The sequence below is a fragment of the Gorilla gorilla genome, chromosome 3 (genome assembly GCF_029281585.2).
Source record: "Gorilla gorilla gorilla isolate KB3781 chromosome 3, NHGRI_mGorGor1-v2.1_pri, whole genome shotgun sequence".
Classification (NCBI taxonomy): domain Eukaryota; kingdom Metazoa; phylum Chordata; class Mammalia; order Primates; family Hominidae; genus Gorilla; species Gorilla gorilla.
Window position 1 is genome coordinate 97,308,660 of NC_073227.2, and position 23,691 is coordinate 97,332,350.

At 41.6% G+C, this 23,691-nt stretch overlaps 2 protein-coding genes and 1 pseudogene across 9 annotated transcripts in view; 1 reads left to right on the forward strand and 2 right to left on the reverse strand.

The window, feature by feature from the left end:
- The window catches only part of CCNI (cyclin I), a 33,021-nt gene extending 13,888 nt beyond the window's left edge, over positions 1-19,133 (reverse strand). Inside the window, exons 1-2 of one of the 2 annotated variants that reach the window (XM_031010122.3) lie at positions 14,435-19,133; positions 5,220-5,376 (exon numbers count right to left, since the gene is read on the reverse strand). In XM_031010122.3, the coding sequence (XP_030865982.1) occupies positions 5,220-5,333 (114 nt within the window). In that variant the 5' untranslated portion in view covers positions 5,334-5,376; positions 14,435-19,133. The remainder of the gene's footprint in view (positions 1-5,219; positions 5,377-14,434) is intronic. The other variant, XM_031010123.3, reaches the window with a different exon arrangement.
- The window catches only part of SEPTIN11 (septin 11), a 206,535-nt gene that overhangs the window by 111,562 nt on the left and 71,282 nt on the right, over positions 1-23,691 (forward strand). The window lies entirely within an intron of this gene.
- On the reverse strand, positions 21,646-22,168 carry LOC101131086 (ribosomal protein uL30-like; annotated as a pseudogene).

Here is a 23,691-nt window from a genome sequence, read left to right on the forward strand (position 1 = left end):
GCTGGTCTTCAACTCCCAGGCTCAAGCAATCCTCCCACCTCGGCCTCCCAAAGTGTTGGGATTACAGGTGTAAGCCACTATGTTTGGCCCATATACCAGATAGTAAAATTTAACAACAGGGCCAAGAAAAGCATTCCTGCATAGCCAATGTTATCATCACTAGCCAAAACCAGCAATAATTTTTTTAAAATCCAAAAGATAACAGTTTAAGAAGACTCAATTTAACTGAAGTAATACTGAGTCTAAGGTCACTTTTTCAAATCAATTCAAACATGTACTAAACAGTAATATCATCATGACAGCATTACAAATAGTAAGTTCGGCACCTAATTCATTTCATTCCTATTCCTCTAAAATAAAGAATGAGAGAGAAAAAGAAAAAGCCCAAAACAGTATTTCCTGATTCCATCAGGTGAACTGTTTCTCATATGGACTGCTTAAATAGGATTAGAAGGATTCAGTAGTTGGACAAATAATCCTAAAGAGAATTTATAATGGATTGATCAAACATGGTAAAATATAGACTGCTATTAATATATATTCTGTATATATATTATATTCCACATGCTGCTAGTCTCCTCCTTAAAATATACAACCTCCCCAGCTTTAAACTCTAAAAGGTTCACCATTACCTACAAGATTAAGTACAATTCCCCAGCATGGCATACAAATCTATGACCTACCTCTTCTTTGTTGTTGTTGTTTTTGTTTTTTGTTTTTGAGACAGTCTTGCTCTGTCACCCAGGCTGGAGTGCAGTGGCGCAATCTTGGCTAACTGCAAGCTCCGCCTCCCAGGTTACACCATTCTCCTGCCTCAGCCTCCTGGGTAGCTGGGACTACAGGCACCCGCCACCACACCCAGCTAATTTTTTGTATTTTTAGTAGAGACGGGGTTTCACCATGTTAGCCAGGATAGTCTCGATCTCCTGACCTTGTGATCCACCCGCCTCGGCCTCCCAAAGTGTTGAGATTACAGGTGCAAGCCACCATGCCCGGCTATGACCTACCTCTCTAACCTCGGACATCTTCCATCACTTTCTGTCTTAAACTTCATGCTGTAATAGTAACTTCTACTGATGATCCTTCCTTGCCCCTGCTATTTTACGTTACTGCTCCTTTGTTCATATTGTTCCTACTGACTGGAACGCACTCCCTTCCCTATCTCACCTGCCTTATTATGTATCTCTTGAGAGCTATTTTGATGTTGCTCCCCGCCAGATACTTTTCCTGATAATTCAAGTTGGGCTGAGTACCTTCCTATGTTCCCACAGCATCTCATTACACCTGTTAAACGTTCAACATTTTTTTAAAAATTAAATTTCTGGGCATGGCTCACAATTGTAATCCCAGTACCGTAGGGGGCCAAGGCAGGAAAACTGCTTGAGCCCAGGAGTTTGAAACTAGCCTGGGTAACACAGTGAGACTTCATCTCCACAAATAAAAAAATTAGGCATGGTGGTGAATGCCTGTTATCTCAGCTACTTGGGAGGCTGAGGTGGGAGCATCACTTGAGCCTGGGAAATAGAAGCTGCAGTGAACTGTGATGGAGCCACTGCACCCCAGCCTGGACGACAGCGCAAGACCCTGTCTCAGAAAAAAAAAAAAAAAATTAAATTTTTCCTTTTGGCTTTGATGAAGTAGGAAGCAGCAAATCTAAACTCCAGTTGAGAATGACTAGAAAAGCTGTTAACAACCTCTTTTTAAGATTCCTTAGAGTTCTAAAATTCTACTGAAAATCATCTGTATATAAGCAATTTGTGGCAGGGTTTTATCTTTGTAAATCAAAAGCACTGTGGCAAAATAAATTGAGAACACCTGAAAGTATGTGCCACTTTGACCAGTTTCAATGTTTTCCCCAAATTCATGTAACAAAATTATCATGAACTTGAAAGTACTATTACATAATATAAAAGAAGTTCTCTGCAAGTGCCAAGAACACAGTAAGGTACCTGAATGAATCATAAAGAAATGATAATCACCATTCACTTAAATGCTTACTTTGAGTCTATTATATGCAAGTAAACAAAAATGACACAACCATACCCCTCAGGGAAACTCACAGTCAAATCACCAGAAAATTATAATACTTTGTGCTGTCATAAGGGAAACACATAGAAGGTGAGTGACAGGTGCATAATATTCTTGCCTGACCACACTGTCCTAAATTTGGGGATAGGGGATGCAAATTAAACAAGAATTATGTGAGAGACTGACTTCAAAATATAGTTGGGGCAGGGGGGAAGTTAGAAGGAAACTGGAGGAAAAAGGCATAAGAGAAAGCTTAAAAATATCTTACTTTTCCATTTTTACCAACACTTCAAAACCAAATTAGAAAAGTCAGAGCAACAGTGGAAAGGGAGGTAAAAAAAAAAAATGCCAGTCCCTTAGAGGAAAATAAGAGTTAGAACTAGAATAGAGAAGGTGCTGGGTGCGGTGGCTCATGCCTGTAATCCCAGCACTTTGGGAGGCCGGATCACAAGGTCAGGAGATCGAGATCATCCTGGCTAACACGGTGAAACCCCGTCTCTACTAAAAAATACAAAAAATTAGCAGGGCGTTGTGGCGGGCGCCTGTAGTCCCAGCTACACAGGAGGCTGAGGCAGGAGAATAGCGTGAACCCGGGAGGCGGAGCTTGCAGTGAGCCAAGATCGCGCCAGTGCACTCCAGCCTGGGCAGCAGAGCAAGACTCTGTCTCCAAAAAAAAAAAAAAAAAATAGAATAGAGAAGTGTCCCTGGGGGTTACCCTGGCAAGCAACTCAAGCCCCTATAGCCTTTTACCCCTATTCTTAACTCCTATCTCCACCAGACCAAGGCCACCCAAATTTTACAAGTATTAAATATGGCTTCTACTTGGCATTACTAAAGGCAAATCCTTAAGAAGTGGATCTCTCTCAGAAGTTCTGATACTATTCTGTTCTCTGGTATTACCACACCAGTATTCGTTAAATCACCTACAGAAATAGGCCAGATTTGAGTGTGGTTGCTCACGCCTGTAATCCCAGCACTTTGGGTTGCTGAGGCAGGCAGATCATCTGAGGTGAGGAGTTCGAGATCAGCTCGGCCAACATGGTCCCTGTCCCTACTAAAAATACAAAAATTAGCCAGGTATGGTGGCGGGTGCCTGTAATTCCAGCTACTTGGGAAGCTGAGGCAAGAGAATCACTTGAGCCCGGGAGGCCGAGGTTACAGTGAGCCGAGATCATGCCATTGCACTCCAGCCTGGGCAAAAAGAGAAAAAAAACTCCTTCTCAAAAAAAAAAAAAAAAAAGAAATAGGTCAGATTATTTGGTAATATAGCAATATACTACAATCTAGGTAGAATATCACCTTCAAAGACCAGGCTGTAAAAATATATTATTGTTGGTTACATGCTGACTCAAGGAGATAGCAGAAGGAGGAAAGGAATGGTCCTACAAGCAGCTATAAAAAAGTTTTGAGGCTCACTAGAATGTCACAACATAAGGGCAGGAATTTATTTTCTCCTGTTGTATCCCCAATACCTAGAATAGTGCCTAGAGTATAGCAGATACTCAGCAGACATTTGCTAAATGACTTGAATTCCCAACTAATCTAAAAATCACACATGCGCGCGCGCACACACACACACACACAAAATATCACAGGAAGAGGACTACCCTAGGAAAAGGATCGAATTATAATTTTTTTTTTTTTTTGAGACGGAGTCTCACTTACCCTGTCGTTCAGGCTGGAGTGCAGTGACGTGATCTTGGCTCACTGCAACCTCTGCCTCCTGGGTTCAAGCAATTCTCATACCTCAGCCTCCCAAGTAGCTGGGTCACAGGAATGACTCACCACACCCAGCTAATTTTTGTATTTTTAGTAGAGATGGGGTTTCGCCATGTTGACCATGGCTGGTCTCGAACGCCTGCCCTCAGGTGATCTGCCCACCTCAGCCTCCCAAAGTGCTGGGATTACAGGCGTGAGCCACTGTGTCCAGCCCAAATTATCATTCTATTACTTATTAAAGTCTTGAGCAAATTGGGACTACTGAGTATTTTTCAAAGAATTAAATGAGATAGCATATATATAAACACTCCTCATTCAAGTTAACTAATCAGTTTGCAAAATGACAAGTAGCAGTAAATGAAGAATGTATTTCTTTAGCTTGTGGGAAAGAATGATATAAGTAGGAAAAATTAGAATTGAATTAAAAAGGCATATATACTTTCAAAACCAATAAGCAAAGGATAGCCTAAAACAACACATGAGGAACTTCCATATTTGCCATTTATTCACTCATGCATATTAAAAGAACATTTGACCACTATTCTATTTTCCAAGCACCATGTTAAATATTAAGGATAAAAGACAAATAAGACATCTTATACAATAAACTTTTGGAGTGGATAAAGTTCACAGTTATTTGTGAAAAATAATTATATATGACAGAAGTATAAAAATTTCTAAAAGAAAAACTATGCAGCTAACAGTAGTCAAGAGACCAGCTGGCTATCTTCTAAAAAGCTTCCAACATTGGTATTACCTTAGTAATTCACATGAACTCCTTACCGCTAATGATGAAAGAGTAGGTTTTTAGTTGACTAAAGACAATGGTATGAAGATGTTCAGCCTCTGTGGCTAACTATAAACTATATATCTAAAGAAGGTTACCACTGTTAGTATAGATTATGACGAAAGAAAACAAACCTAACTATTTTCCCAAAGCTGTAACTCAGATAACAAAACAGGTCAACAAACAAAAACAGTTAACTCTTGTTTCAGAAAGAAAAGGCCACAGTAGGAGCAGGAGTTTTTAAAAAAGAAGAGGCCGGGCATGGTGGCTCACGCCTATAATCCTAGCACTTTGGGAGGCCAAGGCTGGTGGACTGCTTGAGCTCAGGACTTCCAGACTAGGCTGGGCAACATGGTGAAACCCCATCTCTACCAAAAATACAAAAAATTAGCCAGGCATGGTAGCATGCACCTGTAGTCCCAGCTACTCAGGAGGCTGAGGTGAGAGGATCGCTTGAGCCCGGGAGGCAGGGGTTGCAGTGAGCTGAGATCATGCCACAGCACTCCAGACTGGATGACAGAGTGAGACCCTGTTACACAAAAAAGAAACAGGGAGATGTCTCTCAAATACAACACATCCTTAAATGGTACACATTCCTCCAATGTAGTGTCAAGATATTATTATGTATGGCAGTGGTATGTTTATTTCTAATAAAATTCATCTGTCTTAAGAGAAAAATCATTACCTGATTTGAAGGCATTTTCCGCACATTCACTTTCCACATCTGTGCTTCCCTAGTGATTGCCTTTTCCAACAGGAAAGACAATCTCTGGTTTTCCAAAGGCCCTGGAAACTTCATGATATCCTTTGGATCTGCCTGCTACCCAGCTTGATGTAGCTACCTACAAAATCAAGTAAGTTTTAAAATTAGTTATAGAGTAAGTGTAGCATTATATAAAGTACTAATTAAGCAACTCATAAAACAAAATAAGAATGCTATGAGGCAGTATAGGATTTTATAGCTCTTTAAAATATCATATTAAAATACCAAAATAATCAGTTATCTAAAACATTCACACTTGAAATCTGAAATTCAGTTATAAAGAATAAAAACAAGGCCATGTAATTGATGGAACCTTTGGACTCTGATCAAAACATGTTATTACTGTTTCAAATTGTCAAAACTTTGTCACTGGCTTTTTTACCAGGAATTCTTAGAAGTAGTTATTCCAAACATTCCTCTTAAAAACCTAATCAGATAAGGGCCACTAACATTTTTCCTTCATTAAAAAGAAAATATATTACATTAAATCCTACCCATTCCCACTTCTTCAGTATGAAACCATACCCTCCAGTATGAAATCATCTTAAATTGCGCTTCCAATTCAGTATCCATTAGCTACACATGTGGATATTTAACTATGAGCTGAATAAAATTTAAAAATTGGCCAGGCATGGTGGCTCACGCCTGTAATCCCATCACTTTGGGAGGCCAAGGCGGGTGGATCACTAGGTCAGGAGTTGGAGACCAGCCTGGCCAACATGGTGAAACCCCGTCACTACTGAAAATATAAAAATTAACTGGGCATGGTGGTGGGCGCCTGTAATCCCAGCTACTCGGGAGGCTGAAGCAGGAGAATCGTTTGAACCAGGGAGGCAGAGGTTGCAGTGAGCTGAGATCACACCATTGCACTCCAGCCTGGGCAACAGGGTGACACTCCGTCTCAAAAACAAACAAACCAAAAAAAAAAATGTATTTCTTCAGTCACAATAGCCTTACTTCAATAACCAGATGTGGCTAGTGGATACTATATCGGACAGTGCACAAAAGGAACATTCCTATTAATGCAGTAAGTTCTACTGAACAGTGCTCACCTAGAAAGCTCCACAGTACATTGACTAGCACTCTAAAACGAGCAGCATGTCTAAATAGCAAGTTTAGCAGTGCAAGACAACATAGAGTCCAAGAGAAATGTCTCTAGGTTTTATGTTTATATGTATTTGGAAACAAGAGTCCCACTCTGTTGCCCAGGTTAGAGTACAGTGGTGTAGTGGTACTGCAGCCTCGAACTCCTGGGTTCAGGTGATCCTCCTGCCTCAGCCTCCCAAATAGCTGGGACTACAGATGCATATCACCAAGCCCAGGTAATTTTGTGTTTGTTTTTTTTTTTGTAGAGATACAGTTTTGCTATGTTGCCCAGCCTCAAGCAGTCCTCCTGGCTTGGCCTCCCAAAGCACTGGGGTTACAGGTGTGAGCCACCGTGCAGGCTTCTAGGTTTAAAAAAAAAAAAAAAAGAAGCAAACTACAGACTTGAGGTTTGACTGTGTGTAGAAAATTGGATTAAGAAACTGCTAAAGAATGTGAAAAGGTGGCTGGGCACGGTGGCTCACACCTGTAATCCTAGCACTTTGGGAGGTGGAGGCGGGCAGATCACGAGGTCAGGAGTTCCAGACCAGCCTGACAAAACATGGTGAGACCCCCGTCTCTACTAAAAATACAAAACTTAGCCAGGCATGGTGGCAGGCACCTGTAATCCCAGTTACTTGGAAGCCTGAGGCAGGAAAATCGCTTTAACCCAGGAGACAGAGGGTGCAATGAGCCAAGATTGCACCACTGCACTCCAGCCTGGCGACAGAGCAAGACTCCGTCTCAAAAAAAAAAAACAAACAAACAAACAAAAAAGAATGTGAAAAGGCTTAGCTGGATTTGTTGAAAGGTAAGCAACTAAAAAGGTAATTAACTTCAGAAAAAAGAATTTAAGAAAGTAATATATCACAATATTTATACAGCAATAATAATGAAAAGACTGGATAGGGATCGCAATATGATAAAACTACATTGGGAGGATGTGGAGACATAACTATGGATATTGGAAGAGGGTAAAATAAAAGCCACATCTTTACATTTCATAGTAGGAAATTCATAAATATCTCAAATTGAAATGTCAAAAAACAGCAGCAGAGCAAGTTGTTTGAAAATGTGATGCTAAATAACGGGACAAGGAGGAAAGAGTTGGGAGTAGTTAACCTCTGCAGAGTAAGAAAAGGGTGAGAAAGGCCTAGCGTAGGAGAATGCTGTTTTTCATTATAAATTTCACTAACAATTTGACTTTCTCAACTATGTACCTGTGAACTATGTACCTGTATTACACACTTCAGATTCATGGGCTCTAAAAATTTTTTCAAATATCCAGAATTAACATGTAAAAAGTTCCAATTTTTTTAAAAATAAAAAATTTGGAAAAGCAAAAAATAGCAAACCACTTCTTTAATTTCCACATTCTATCCCAACTCCAGCTACTATCCTTCTTCCTATGTACCAGTCCACATATGCTACCTATTTGCTTCTCAACTTACTATAGACTAATTCTGGTTAACTCAATTATGATTTTGTTAATTTTTGTGTCTTTAAACGCCTGAGTTTTTGCAAATCTTCTATAATTAGCATAAAATATCTTCATACTAAGATGACAAAGGGTAAATACAGAGGAAAAAGAACTAATACTAATCAAAAAAGACCTATCTCAAAGGTAATTTCTTCTAAAAACTCTTGATTCTTTAATCATGTCATAAAGCAGCTTTCTGTTAACTCCCCAACTACGTTATAAATTCCTGGCCAGGTGCAGCGGCTCCGGCCTGTAATCCTTGTACTTTGGAAGGCTGAGGAGGACAGATTGCTTGAGTCAAGGAGTTCGACGCCAGCCTGGGCAATGTGGTGAAACTCCATCTCTATAAAACATACACAAATCAGGCAGGCGTAGTGGCACGTGCCTGTGGTCCAAGCTTCTTGGGAGGCTGAGGTTGCAGTGAGCCAAAATCATGCCAGTGCACTCCAGCCCCAGCAACAGAATGAGACCCTGTCTCTAAATAAAGAAATCCCTATGCAGTCACATCTGCCAATATCATTTTATATATATATATTTTTTTATTATTATACTTTAAGTTCTAGGGTACATGCGCACAAAGTGCAGGTTTGTTACATATGTATACATGTGTCATGTTGGTGTGCTGCACCCATTAACTCATCATTTACATTAGGTATATCTCCTAATGCTATCCCTTCCCCCTCCGCCCACCCCACAACAGGCCCCAGTGTGTGATGTTCCCCTTCCTGTGTCCAAGTGTCCTCATTTTCTTTTATTACTCACTGTGTCCACAGCACAGTACTTCGATGGAACAGAGACCCAACCAATTGTTCCAGTTTCAACCACTGGTGCCCCAAACAAAAACATACAACCAAAAACTCTACCCCCACCTGTACCAACCCACTGTGTGTGGGTTTTTGGTACCTTCTTTTTTTTTTGATACATCCTTGTTCACAACTTTAACCTACCAAAATCTAATCTCTTTCACACCAATCCTTCCAATCTTTGAAGGGTGCTATCATGCTCACCAATTCATCTTTTCCATAGCTGAAAACTTCGATAGCTCCTCACGATATTTTGCCTCTTCTAAATTAGCTTTAGTTTTACCATAAATACAGTCTAAAATCATGGGCTTTTTTTTTTTTTTGAGACAAGAGTCTCACTCTGTTGCCCAGGCTGGAGTGTAGTGGCACGATCTCGGCTCACTGCAACCTCCACCTCCTGGGTTCAAGTGATTCTCCTCCCTTAGCCTCTTGAGTAGGTGGGATTACAGGCACACACCACCACACACATGGCTAATTTTTGTATTTTTAGTAGAGGCAGGTTTTACCATGTTGGCCAGGCTGGTCTTGAACTCCTGACCTCAAGTGATCTGCCTGCCTTGGCCTCCCAAAGTGCTGGGAGTACTGGCATGAGCCACCACTCGTGGCCCTCATTAGATTTTTTTTTTTTTTTTTTTTTGAAGACCACACCTCGGTATCAATTCAGATATAATTTACGGTCAACAAAAACTCTTAGGAGACTTTCTCAGGTTCCTTGTTAAGCCAGTTCTACCCCTACCTGCCCCAACCCATTGTGTGCAAGGTTTGGGTACTTTCCTTTTTTTTTTTTTTGACACATCCCTGTTCACAACTTTAAAAATATTCTTTATAAAAAAGAAAAAACAAGAAAAAAGAAAAAAGGTCATCTTGTTATATTCTATCCCTGTTGCATACTGCTGAGATGTTCTAAGATTGCAATTTTGCTGCCTTGGTGCCTTTCTCAGATCTTCAACAATTTGGTAGGCAAGCTCACTATAATTTCTTCTAATGCAGACATAAGTATTAACACTAGAAATGGAATGTAGGCCAGGTGCTGTGGCTCATTCCTGTAATTCCAACACTTTGGGAGGCCAAGGCAGGAGGAGCTATCGAAGTTTTGGGAGGCCAAGGCAGGAGGAGCACAGTAGTTCACGACCAGCCTGGGCAACACAGTGAAAATCTTTATATAAAAGAAATGGAATGTAAACTAGATGACCATCTGTCAAGAGATATTTAGAAGAAACAGCTATTTGGGTCAAGATTAGACTTCATAGGTTCTAAGGTTTCTTCCAAACTCCTATTAAAAACATTAAAACTTTAATAATTCTTTCACGCCATTAGCTACAACCAAATGGATCCACCAGCCTTCACAAGCTATCCCAACAACCGACTGTCACTAGTGACTCAAGTTCCTTCACTAGGTTTCAAGATTATTTTTAGGGGGTTTAGATGGGTACAGAAAGAGACACATAAAGTAGAATCATGTAAAAAGAAGTAAATCAGGTTCAATGGATTCCCGTTCTCCAATCGCCTATAATTAAAGCCCTCAGTATGACTTTCAAATATTTATATTGGAATAACTTTTTTTAAAACAAAGGTATCTGGTCAAAGAAGAGTCACTGGGGAAATTAGATAATACTTTGAGATGAGTGAAAATGAAGATATACCAAAACTTAACAGATACAATTAAAGCAGTACTTAGAAATAAATTAATACCTGAAAATGCCTCTACTAAAAAAGGATATCTCAAATCAAGAGCCTAATCTTCCACCTTAAGATAATGGAAAAAGAAGAGTAAACTGTTCCTAAAGCAAGACAGAAGCAAGGAAATACTAAATATTAGAATGGAAATTAATGAAGTAGAGAATACAAAAACAGCAGTGAAAAGTCAATGAAACCAGAAGCTGATTCTTTGAAAAGATCAAAATGGACAAACCTTTAGCCAGCTAGACTAACCACGAAAACACAGAGGACAAATTACTAAAATCAAGACTAAAAAGAAGACACTATCTACCTTACAGAAATAAAAAGAATTATAAAGTAATTTATGAACAACTGTGTGCAACTAAATTGGAAATTTTAGATGAAATGGTCCAGTTCCCAGAAATACAAAATACCAAAACCTAGGAAGTAAAAAGCTGCACTGGTGAGATGATTCCAAAAAAACAAAAACAGAAAAAAAGAAAGAAAGAAAAAAGCTTTTGTAAAACCAAAGATTTAAACAGTTAATTTTTTTAAAGCACTGCCAAAGAAAAATCCATACCCAGATGGCTTCACTGGTTAATTCTACCAACCATTTTCAGAAAAACTAATAGCAATCTTTACAAATTCTTCCCAACTTATTCTTTGAAGCCAGTTATTACCCTGCTACCAAAACCAGACAGACATCACTAGAAAACTACAGATTAGTATTTCTTCTGAATATAAATGCAAAATTTCTCAACAAAATACTAGCAAACTGAATCCAGCAATATTAAAAAAAGGATTATATACCATAACCAAGTGGGATTTGTTCCAGGAATGCAAGCTTGTTTTAAGATTCAGAAATCAATGCAATACATTATCAATAGGAAAAAAAAGAATCACTCTTTGCTCACTCTAGAGAAAGCTAACAAAGAAAAAGTAAAACGAGGTAAAATTTCCTTAAACTTTTAAAAACAGGACAGAAGGCAGGGCATGGTGGCACCTGCTTGTGATCCCAGAACTTTGTGAGGCAGGAGAGGAGCACTTGAGGCCAGGAGTTTGAGACCAGCCTGGACAACAGAGCGAGATCCCTGTCTCCACCAAAAAAAAAAAAAAAAAAATTTAAATTGGCCAGGCATGATGTCACACACCTGCCTGTAGTCTCAGCTACTCAGGAGACTCAGGTGGGAGGATTACGTAAACCCAGGAGCTTGAGGCTGCAGTCAGCTATGATTACAGCACCTCACTCCAGCCTGGGTAACAAAGTGAGACCCAATCTCTTAAAAAAAAAAAAAAAAAAAGAAAAAAAAGAAACGAAACGAAACTGCAACACCTGACCCTCAACTAGATCCTCTACTGGAAGGAGACAAATGGTGTAAAGGTCATTATTGGGTCAAATGAGATAATTGGGACAGTAGATTACACAAGTCAATGTATCAAATGCTAAATTTACCAAAATTGAAAATTTTGCTGTGATTCTGTAAGAGAATATTACTATTCTTGTGAAATATTTAGCAGTATAGGGTCATAATGTATGTTCTACATAAAAGAACAAAAGACAAGACTAGTAAGACATACTATGATACAGAAAGCATGGGCTTGGCTTTTCTTTTACTGACAGTGCACAAGCCTATTTTCTACGGGTAAAGCATATTTTGAGTTGAATTAATAAATTCTGCTAAGAAAATGCAAACATTTAAAATACAATTTTAGTTTTAACAGAACTATATAGTTATGTTTTGTTACTGTATGCCTATTGTTGGTTACATCCAACTTTGCATGCTTTTTTGGAAAAGCAGGAAATAACAAAAGACTATTTTAGTTGGCATATTCCACACACATCAAACTTTATGCCAGTTTCACATTTCTCCTCCCATTCTCTCAATTGCTGCTGCTTCTCTTTTCTCCACGGTTATCAAATAGCTTAATGTCTGAGGTAATAGTTTATAAAAGGCTTATTGTACAGCATAACTATTACAGATATACATACAGGGCCCCCTGCTCCTCTGAGGAAAAGTGCTGCACAGTGCTGGGTATACAATATAAACAACTTCACTAATATGTATTATTGTATTTGCTATCATCATCACACCGATTCCATTAATAATCCTGTACTAGTGCTGACTTCTGAATCTTAGTTCCTCTTCTGAAAGGAGGGATTAATGTGGCCATACAAGAAACTGAAGTTCTACTATTCCCTCCTTGACTTTATGCACTAGAAACAATGAATTAAAGGTATTCGCAATTCCAAGTGTATGCTCTTTCCCAATCTCCCTGGCTGTACAAGCACTGCTGTTTCAACTTGAAATGTCCTCTAGCTCATACTTCCCTTCCTAAAGTAGCCATCAGTCTGTAAGACTCTCTGGATTTGTGCAGTTGTGCCCTGCCTTCCAACATCTGTTCTTGGACATAATTCTACCTTTACATTTAGTTGCTTTGAGACTATTGGTAAACTTGCCTTTCCTAATAATGAATTCTTTGATGTTAATCTCCAGAGTTGAGCATATGCCTAATAGCTTCACTTGTAAACAGCTTAACAAGTAAAAGCACTGAGTGCTTACTATTTGACTACCTCTTGTTCAAAGCGCTATGCCATATTAACTCATGTAATGCTCCCACAATTTGATGAAATTGTGGAAAGCCCTTTTTTTCTAGTTTTTAATTTTTCTTACTACACCCCCATTTCAGCCATAAAGCCCATTTTAAAGACGAAGAAACATACATAGGAAGATGAATATTCATTTTTAATGTATTACACAATCAAAACAAAACACGGACACACTCAGCTTCCAATCTTGACCAACACACATGCTAAGCTCCATTCTAACCTACTAGGATGTCACATTACCACATAAACTACCTGTAACTGCAGATCATTTTTACTGAACTTCCCTAACACATGCTGACTGTATTAGTCTGCCCTTCATCGGTATCAAGAAATTTCTAGTAGAGGGGCTCAGAATCTCTCGGAGATTCTCTGGTCCCAGATTAGCCAATCTACATCTATTCCGTCCATTATTTCTTAATCTATTTGTCCAATCCTTTCTATTTCATCTGCCACAAATGACCTGGAAAAGCTAGCAGCAGATAACACTGCTATTTCAACAAACTCATTTTCAGGACAGAGACCACACAGCGTAGAATCAGACTTAATTCTGGCTACTGGGTTTTAGCCGCGTTACCTAAGGAGAAAGTTAATCTTGTGGAGTCTCAGTTTTCCTCATCTGTAAAATGAGGCTCCTACTACCAGCCTTGGGGGGGATTAAGTGAATTGCAAGCCACTTAGGAGAATGCCTGGCAGATAATAAGCCTCATCAAATGTTGTTATTTAACGTCATTACTGTAATGCTCTGCTGCTCTAAGTCGAGTGGCTCCCCACTGACAGAATAAAACAAACATTTTAGTTCAAACCCCTTCAGAGTCTGAATCCATCCTACCTCCCGAAACACCTTCCACTGTTTTGATACCCAATTGTCAACTTCTGCCAAAAGGATCTGTAACGGAGCCCCCTAGCTCCAGCGGAGGCTCCTTTGTCCTCCTTTCAAATTCCAGTTACTTAATCTAGCCTTTAGGGCACAACTCAGATCTCACCTCCCCCGGATTCCCCCCACCCACCCGCCCCAAGCCCTGGGTAACGTTGCCCTCCCCCGAATTTCACAGCACCGGAGGTTCACCCCATTCATTTGGCATTCAGTCTGCCGTGCAAAGTTAGTAATCCTCCTGGTGTCCCCGCAGAATCGTTCAACCTGAGGGTGGGGGTGTGTCCCCTTCTTTGTGTATTAACACGGGCTCGTAGAGCCTCCAACACGCACTATAGAGTAGCTAATTTGCCGCTGCCACAAAAAAAGTTACTCGCTGACAGAAAAATTGGCCCGAAAAGGAACACAGTAGTGCCGCTTTCAAGTGGGTAGGTGACGGGTCTGTCTGGGCCGGAGAGGACGAAGAGGGCGGCCCCGAGGTTCCCCGGGCTGGGGGATGCGGGAGGGTGGGTCTCCGGCGAGCAGCGCGCGGCCACGGGCGCTGCCACGGGGGCGGCGCGGGGGGAGCAGCGGGGCCCCAGCGCGTCGACGCCGGCCGCGGAGACGCGTCGAGCCCCCGCCCCCGCCCCTCACCTTCTCCTCCTCTTCCTCCTCCTCCTCCTCCTCCCCGGCAGAGCTGTAGGCCTCACAGTGGTGACGCGGGGTCATCCGGGGGCCCGTTACCACCTCATTCTCATAGGCGCGCGGAGGCTGTGCGCGCGGGACGACTGGGCCAACTGAGGAGGGAGGAAGGGGAAGCGGATCGGGGGGCGCGGGCGCTGGCGCTCGAGCGGGACGCACGGCTGCGGCCGCTGGGTCGGTCAGCGAATTAGTTCCATGATGACCCCCGGCCTGAGGCCGCCGCCGCTCGAGCCCGGGTGGGGAGGGGGCTCCCTCTCGCCATAGGGCGACGGGGGCCGGGGAGAGGCGGGGGGTGAGACCGGCTCTGCCCCTGCCCGGGGAAAGCGCCTCCGAGGAGAAATGGTGAAAGGGGGGGAGGGGAGAAAAGAAAAGAAAAAAAAAAAAAGAAAGGGGAAAGGGGGGAAAAATAAGAAAAAGCGAGACAGAGGCGCTACCGCGTCCGCTCGCGGGGAAGGCTGGGGAGGGAGGGGAAAGAAAGGGAAGGGAGGAAGAAGTGCCGGCTTCCTCGGCTCCGCCCTCGCGGACCGATTCCTAGACTCGCCCACTCCTAAACTACGCGGACTTGGTGTTTCACCCTTCGTGTTCCTCCCCGCCGCCTTCCCGGTCCAACGAAAGTACAGAGAAGTGCGGCCGAAAGGAGACGGGCTGGGGAAGTCGTTGGCACTAGGATGGAAGGAGGGAGGACGTTTTCTCGTGGCTAAGAAAAGCCGAAGGTCCGTGGACTCATTTTCCTTGAAGGAGCGGAAGGGTTGCTTGCAGACCGCACGGTGACGTCAGCGTCTCCGGGCCCCCACTGAGGGGGCGTGCGGTGGCCGGAGAGTGCGCTGCGCATGCGCCTGGGGAAGAAAGAAGCGGCCGAGCGCTGCGCTTGGGGGAGGGGATTCACGATCCGCTTCTGTGGTCCAGCTTTAGGGCAGCTTGGTTTTATCTAGCCCTACTCGTCCCCAGGCTCTTAGAAGGATTCACTGGGAAGGGGCTACTGATCTCTTGGGTGGAGATCTTGCAGATTTGTTGACCTAGCAAAGTATTACGTGTTCTCTTCTTACCATTGACATGTAAATAGAATTGCGGTTTTTCTCACTGCCACATCGTGTGGGTGGAGGGAGATTCTAAAGGGTTTTAGGAATTGGAAAATTAGGGAGAATCAAATCATGGGTGCTTAAGGCCTCAGTGAAACACTGTAAATTATACTGCTGACGGCGAGGAACCTGCTTGGCAATGTGCTAAGGGGATTTTATCCACTCAACCAACACGTCTGAGTATTTCCGAATAGGTTTTATTACCAGGTGCTTAACGAATGTGTGGTGACATAAATGGGTTTTATTTGGGGTTCTGTTAGTACAAACGGTAACTTTTTGCTATTTTGATTGTTTTAATTATTTAAAAATATGTAGTATTACAGAGTTTTGAAAGAGGAAGAGCTAGATCTCAACCATTTATAGAAGTCTCGTTTGTTTTTTCCATTTGTTTTTTATATAGTTATTTTAACTGTCAGTGAAAAAATATGTGTTGAGTTTATTTAGTGGCCAGACTCAGCAAACTGGAAGTAGCCAAGACAGACATAGCTCCTGCCTTCATGGAGTTTACAGTCCAAACAGAGGATAACCATTGAGCTAATTATCACTATGTAAAATTACCAAGTACATTTACTTGTTTACTTGTGCGTGTATCCCCTCCCTAGAATATAAGGTCGCAGGAGGCAGGGATCTTGCATGTTTCACCCTCTATCCCTGTGTATAAAAGGCTCTCAATATTTGACCAAGTAAACAATTCTGGTATCAAAACCATTAAGATGGAAAATCGCCGGCTGCTGTGGAAACGCTTGCCTTTCGCCTGGTTTGGGATATCAGAGAAGGTTTTTCTGAAGAAGTGACATTTAAGATGAGACTTGAAACCACCGGGCAAAGAATGATACAAGCAGAGGAAGTTATGTGAAAAGGCTCCGAAGCTGAGACGTTCTAAAAATCTCTGAAAGCTAGTGTGGCTGGCCCTCAGACAACTGAGGCAGGATGTGGAAGCAGAGGACAGATGCCATAGAACAGAAGAAGGAATGGGAAGCCCTAGGAGGATTTCAAGTGGGTTGTATCCTTTTTTTTTTCTTTTTTTCACTTCATGTAGCCTATTATTATATGGTCTTCATTCAAAAAAGCCACCATTTTTCTGCATGTTACTCTTGAGAGTGTAGCATTTCTGCATAATACTATTGAGAGTGTAACATAATTCCATTGTTAGACCATGAAATTGCTTCTGATTTTCACTCCAATAAGAATAATGCAAATTCCACTCCTAAATATATACCCAAGAGAAAGGAAAATATTTGTCCATGCAAAAACTTTTTTACAAACGTTAGCATTATTCATAATAGCCAAAGATGAAACAACCTAAATGTTCATCAGCTGGCGCATGTATGAATCAAATGTGATACATCTATATACAATCGAATTTTTATTTTTAAGAGATGGGGTCTGGCTCCGTGGCGCAGATGGGGGTGCCATGAGACTTCCTATGTTGTCCAGGCTGGTCTCAAACTCCTGGCCTCTAGCAATTCTCCCTCCTCAGCCTGAAAGTGATGGGATTACAGGCATGAGCCATCACACCGACAATGGAATCTTATTGGGCCATAAAAAGAAAATACTAATACATGCTATAACATGCATAACCTTTGAAAGCAGTATGCTAAATGAAAGAAGCCAGTCACAAAAGACCACATATTATATGATTCCACTTACGTGAATGTCCAGAATAGGCAAATATATAGAGACAGAAAGTAAGGAAGTGGTTGCTTAGGGCTAGGGGCAGGCATGGGATTAGGGGATGATAGTTAAATGATATGGGGGTTTCTGTCTTTTTTTCTTTTCTTTTTTTTTTTTTGGAAAGAGGGCCTTGCTCTGTCACCCAGGCTGCAGGCTGGAGTGCAATGGTGTGAACATGACTCACTGTAGCCTTGACCTCCAGGATCAAGCAATCCTCCTGTCTCAGCCTCCTGTGTAGCTGGAACCACAGGCGCATGCCTCCATGCCCAACTGATTTTTTGAAGGTTTCTTTTTGAGGTGAGAAAAATGTTCTGAGATTGATTGTGTTGATGGTTGCGCAACTGTGAATATTCAGGTTGAGTATTATCCAAAATATTTGAGACCAGAAGTATTTTGAATTTTAAACTTTTTTTTCAGTTTTGGAAATGTTTGCATTAAATTATATACTTACTGGTTGAGCAACCTAGTCTGAAAATCCAAAATGAGCATTTCCTCTGAGTGTCATGTTGGCACTCAAAAAGCTTTGGATTTTGGAGCATTTCAGATTTTTGTATCAGGGATATGCAACCTGTACTAAAAACCATTGAATTGTACACTTTAAATGTATTACTTCTATGGTGTTTGAATTATAATAAAGCTGCTACCCAAAAAATGAAAAACAAAAATAATTCAATTAACATCTTCATAACCTCTTTGGGGCTATTCCTAGGTCCAACAATATTATGTTTTTATGGCTTTTACTGAATACCAGTTGCCAGTTGCAAGGCAGAAGATTAAACCAATTAAAATGTTACCAGGAGTCTTTAAGAGCTCCCATTTAATTATATACTTATTAAAACTATCTTACTGCCTATGAGATTGCCAGTGACAATTTAATCTACTATAAATATAATTACAAGTAATTAATAGGTGGGTAAGTAACTAGTTGCAGTTGTCTGAACAAAAAGTATGGATATTTTCTTTCTTTGTTTTTTTTTTCCTTTGAGACAAGGTCTCGCCCTGTCACCCAGGTTGCAGTGGTGCAATCTCAGCTCACTGCAGCCTCAACTTCCTAGGCTCAAGCGATCCTTCCACCTCAGACTTCTAACTAGCTGGGAATACAGGTGTGCACCACCATGCCCAGCTAACTTTTGTATTTTTTGTAGAGACGGGGTTTTGTCATGTTGCCCAGGCTGATCTCGAATGCCAGAGCTCAAGCAATCCAGCTACCTCAGCCTCCCAAAGTGCTGGGATGACATGCATGAGCCACGGTGCACAGCCACTATGGACATTCTTGTTCTTCAGTATCCATTTGTAAGACCATACTTTATTCACTTTTTTTTTTTTTTTGAGACAGAGTCTCTCTCTTGTCACCCAGGCTGGAGTGCAATGGTGCAATCTCAGTTCACTGCAACCTCCATCTCCCAGGGTTAAGCAATTCTTCTGCCTCAGCCTCCCGAGTAGCTGAGATTACAGGCGCGCCACCATGCCTGGGTAATTTTGGTATTTTTAGTAGAGACGGTTTCACCATGTTGGCCAGGCTGGTCTCGAACTCCTAACCTCAGGTAGTCCACCTGCCTCGGCCTTCCAGAGTGCTGGGATTACAGGCTTGGGCCACTGTGCCAGGCCATATTTTTTTTAATAACTAATAATTGTTTTTACAATTAATTGTAGTTGTAAAAAATAGAAAGTTTATGAAATTCCCTGAGAAAATAAATAAGACATATAAAGAGAACATATTATCCGCGTATTGGTAAATAACTTCTATTTAGTAATTCTAGATAGTAAAGTTAGACTACCATTCTACACGGCATTTCTAGGTGTGGTAGTTCATGCCTGTAATCGCTTTGGGAGGCCAAGCTGGGAGGATCATTAAGCCCAGGAGTTTGCACCAGTCTGGGCAACACAGAAAGACCCTGTATCTGAAAAAAAAAAGGAGAGAGAGAATAATAATAACTAATACATGTTGATCACTCACTATGTAGCAAACATTATACTAAGCATTTTTATTGCATTCTTTTGTGTTTATCCCCACAGCACTCCTCTATAGTAGGTATTTTTGTTGTTCCTATTTTACAAAAGATAAAGAGGTAAAGTAAATCCCAATATTGGTCACATAGCTTAGAGGGGCACAGCCAGGATTCAAACCCAGGTTGACTATCTCCAAAGCATGGTATGTTTTCAATCACTACTCTTTACTGCCTCTCCCTTGGAAGTTTCTGGCTTGCAGTAAATTTTAGGACAAAAATAGTCACCTTGTGGTGATTTTTGGCTTGTGTTTAATCTTAAATATTTTTAAAAATCTAATATGCAGTTATTTGTGTGTCTAAAGAGTAGATTTTTACTGGAAAAGGATTTCAGACTTGTTTTATTTCATGACTAGAATATTAAATCTTGAAATTAAACTATACCTTGCTTCAAATCAAAGAGGAGCAGCATAAGGAAGCACATGAGAAACAGCTATCAGAATAAAAACAGTGAGCGGGTGTGATGCCTCATGCCTGTAAGCCCAGCACTTTGGGAGGCTGAGGTGGGCGGATCACTTGAGGTCAGAAGTTTGAGACCAGCCTGGCCAACATGGCGAAACCCCATCTCTACTAAAAATACAAAAAGTTAGCCAGGCATGGTGGTGTGTGCCTGTAGTCGCAGCTACTCTGGAGGCTGAGTCAGGAGAATCGTTTGAACCTGGGAGGCGGAGGTTGCAATGAGCTGAGATAGCGCCACTGCACTCCAGCATTGGCGACAGAGTGACATCCTGTCTCAAAAAAAAAAAAAAAAAGGAAGTGTAAAGACTTCTGTAATGCAAAATAGTGTAAAGTGAGACCTCTTCAGAAGTCTAGGAAAATGGAAGGGAATCAAATTGATGGCCAGGAAGTGGTTCGCTATCATTAAATCTTTCTAGAAATACTGCCTACATTTTTAGGAGTAAAGAAAGCAAGGCTGTTTCATGTTTAATGACAGAAGCTTCTGTTCTCCTTTGTCCTAAATGAAATTTTTAGATAATGTTTCCACAAGACAATTTATGAAGGTACTATCTTATAGGAGAGATGTTAAAGCCTACAGGAACAAAGGAAATTATTTACTGTCATAATCACTTAGCATCTGCCCACACTTTAGGATTCTTTTAACAACTTCTAAAATATTTTTCATTTATCTATACAGAGATAGAATGTAAGAGGAGTAAATGTCCCAAACCAACTTGGCATCAAGATATTAAGAGAAAAAAAAGTCCCCATTCACCAAATAAGATAAAGACCTCCTCCTTAATATTAAGTGGGGAAGGTGCTCAGAGGGAATAAGTCAAGGAAGCCTCAAGCTGCTTTTTTTTTTTTTTTTTTTTAAGAGACAAGTGAACATTTATTTTTGTGCCTTTCTTCCTATGTGTATTTCAAGTCTTTTTCAAAACAAGGCCCCGGGAATCTCCAGATTCAGTTGTGTCCCTAGGCTTGGTCGACTGCTGCAGGAGTCTTAGGGAACCTTGTACAAATGCTAGAGTTACTCATTTACCAACATTAAACCTTAGGATAGAAGATGCAACAAAAGCAGGACTCCTTCTTCCATGGAATATGCTGATTTCAGACGAGGCGACAGCCAATGTAGAAAACGCTGAAATTTTTCCTTGGAACTGGACTGTGATGAGAGGTGCTTGCCATGAACCTAAGCTACTGTCTTTTGTTTTCTTTTTTTTTTTTTTTTTGAGACAGAGTTTCACTCTTGTTGCCCAGGCTGGAGTGCAATGGCGTGATCTCAGCTCACCACAACCTCTGCCTCCCGGGTTCAAGCGATTCTCTTGCCTCAGCCTCCCGAGTAGCTGGGATTACAGGCATGTGCCACCATGCCCAGCTAATTTTTGTATTTTTAGTAGAGACAGGGTTTCTCCATGTTGGTCAGGCCGGTCTCGAACTCCCGACCTCAGGTGATCCTCCCACCTCAGCCTCCCAAAGTGCTGGGATTACAGGCGTGAACCACTGTTCCGGCCAGCTACTGTCTCTGACCCTTCCTTTCCAGTGTTTGAAGATAAGGCAGGAAATAATCTTCTCTGAAGATACTTGATAAAAATTTCCAAAAAAGCAGAAACACATGCTTCCACTTCATTGACAAAAATTTACTGCCATTTGGCACCTGGGTCTATTTCAGCTGGCAGATGAGCTAATTGATGCATTCACCCTGATAGCCAGCTCTGCCCATCTCCTTGAGGAAGCCCACTCTATTTTTGGTAGCATGATGGGCCACTGAGTGGTGGAAAGGGCACAAGAAGCATGAGCTCTCCTGGAAATGCTTCCCTGGGAAGGCAATTTCATGAATGAGGTCTTCCAAGCAAATGACACCAAACTTCCCCAGGTGCTCCTCAATCACTGTGTTTTCTGTCAGAGAGATGGTCTTATTCTTGACCTTGGCTTGTCCACGTTTCAAAATTCAAAATTCCTGGACAGACTTCAGATTTGGAAATCCCTAGGTCACATAAGGTTCCACTATACGCAGCATTTTTAGGTTCTTGGGGGTGGCTTTTACAAAGACACCATTAAAAATTTTCTTTAGGCGAAGTCTTGCAATGGTTCTCTGCACCAGTAAACTCACACCATCAATCCTTTTGATGCACATAACAAAGGCCAAGGAATGTTCATCTGGCAATTCCAAGGCATGAGGTTTCACTTCTAGTTGTCTGAGACGCAGCTTGTCATGTTTCTGCCGCCAGGAATCATGTTGGAATGATTCCAGTCGCTTAAACCTGAGCTCTTTTCCTTTGCTCCTTCTTTGCCAAAAGTGCCTGCTTTGCCTGGGTGGCTTTGAGGGCTTGATAAGCCTTCACCTTTTTCAGGAGATTTTCTGGAACCAAAGGGATTTTTCTTTGCCCTTGATCCACCGTGTTTCTAGTGTAGCAGCTACTGATCTGGCACAACCCCACCACATGGGGAAGACAGCACTCGCTCTGTTTACTTGACCATAGAGACATCAGTTCTAGCTCACGCTGGAGGACCCAGAGAGCCAGCCTGCACTTAGCAGCAGTGAGACACTGAGGTCCTGCTAACCCTGATTCCTGCCAAAAGTTGCAGCGCTTCCAAGCTTTTTAGAGCCTGTGTCATTTACAAAACCCAGCCCTTTTCTTGTAGGTTAGTTTCATCACACTGGCGGTTTGGCTTTGGACAATAAAGTGCTTCCCACAATGCACCTGCAGCTTCCGCTCTAGTGATGGCGCCGCACTTCTCGCGCGGCTCTGCTGCCGCCTCAAGCTGCTTTCTAAATTTGGGCCAACACTCAATATAAACTAGCTTTAGGTTTCTCATATTTAGGGAGTGATTTAGGAAAGTCTCACCAGAAGGGATCATTGGTTTCATGCTTCATTAAGAGGAGCCACGGAGATCAAACAGCAACCACCTATTTAAGAGTTGTATCTCAAAAGACTTCAGTAGAAACGTTTGCCAAGGGAAAGAGTCAAAGTCTGTAAAACATTTGAAGAGATTTATTCTGATCCAAATAGGAGTGACCAATGGCCCAAGACGCAGTCTCAAGAGGTCCTAAGAACATGTGCCTAGGGTGGTAGCTTGGATTTATACAATTTAGGGAGATATAAGACATCAATACATGTATGATGTACATTCGTCTGTCCAGAAAGGTGGGACAACTGGAAACAAGGAGGGTGGGGGGTGAGGGGATTCCAGGTAATAAGTGAATTCAAGGATTTTCTTTTCTTTCTCCGTCTGTCTTTTTCTTTTTCTTCCTTCCTTTCTTTTTTTCTTTTTTTGAGAGAGAGTCTCACTCTGTCGCCCAGGCTGGAGTGCAGTGGCACGATGACAGCCCCGCTGCAACCTCCACCTCCCAGGCTTAAGTGATTTTCAGTTTTCCTGCCTCAGCCTCCTGAGTAGCTGGGATTACAGGCGTGGGCCATCACGCCCAGCTAATTTTCATGTTTTTTTTAGTAGAGACAGGGTTTCACCATGTTGGCCAGGCTGGTCTCAAACTCTTGGCATGGTTGCTTCAGCCTCCCAAAGTGCTGGGATTAAAAGCTTGAGCCACCACACAGCCGATTCAAGGATTTTTGAATTGGCAATTAGTTGAAAGAGTTAAATTGTTGTCTAGAAACCTAGAATCAGTTGAAATGAATGTCTGGGTTAAGATAAGGGGTTGTGGACACCAAGGTTCCCATTATAAGGCAAAGCCTACAGGCAGCAGGCTTCAGAGAAAACAGTCTGCAAGTGTTTCTTATCAGATTTTAGAAAGTGGGAGACTTCTGTTGATTTTCTCCTGGATTAGGAAAAAGTCCTGGAAAGGAAAGGGGATTCTCTAGAGAATGTAGATTTTCCCCACAAGCGACAGCTTTGCCGGGCTGTTTCTAGATACGGCAAAGAAACATGTTTGGGATTAAAATATTTTGATTTCCCTCTTTGTCTGTCATGTGATGTTATGCCAGTTAGGTTGGAAAGCAATCCATGTTATCTGGTGTTAAATAAAACCCCTCTAATGAAACTTTATGGTTTA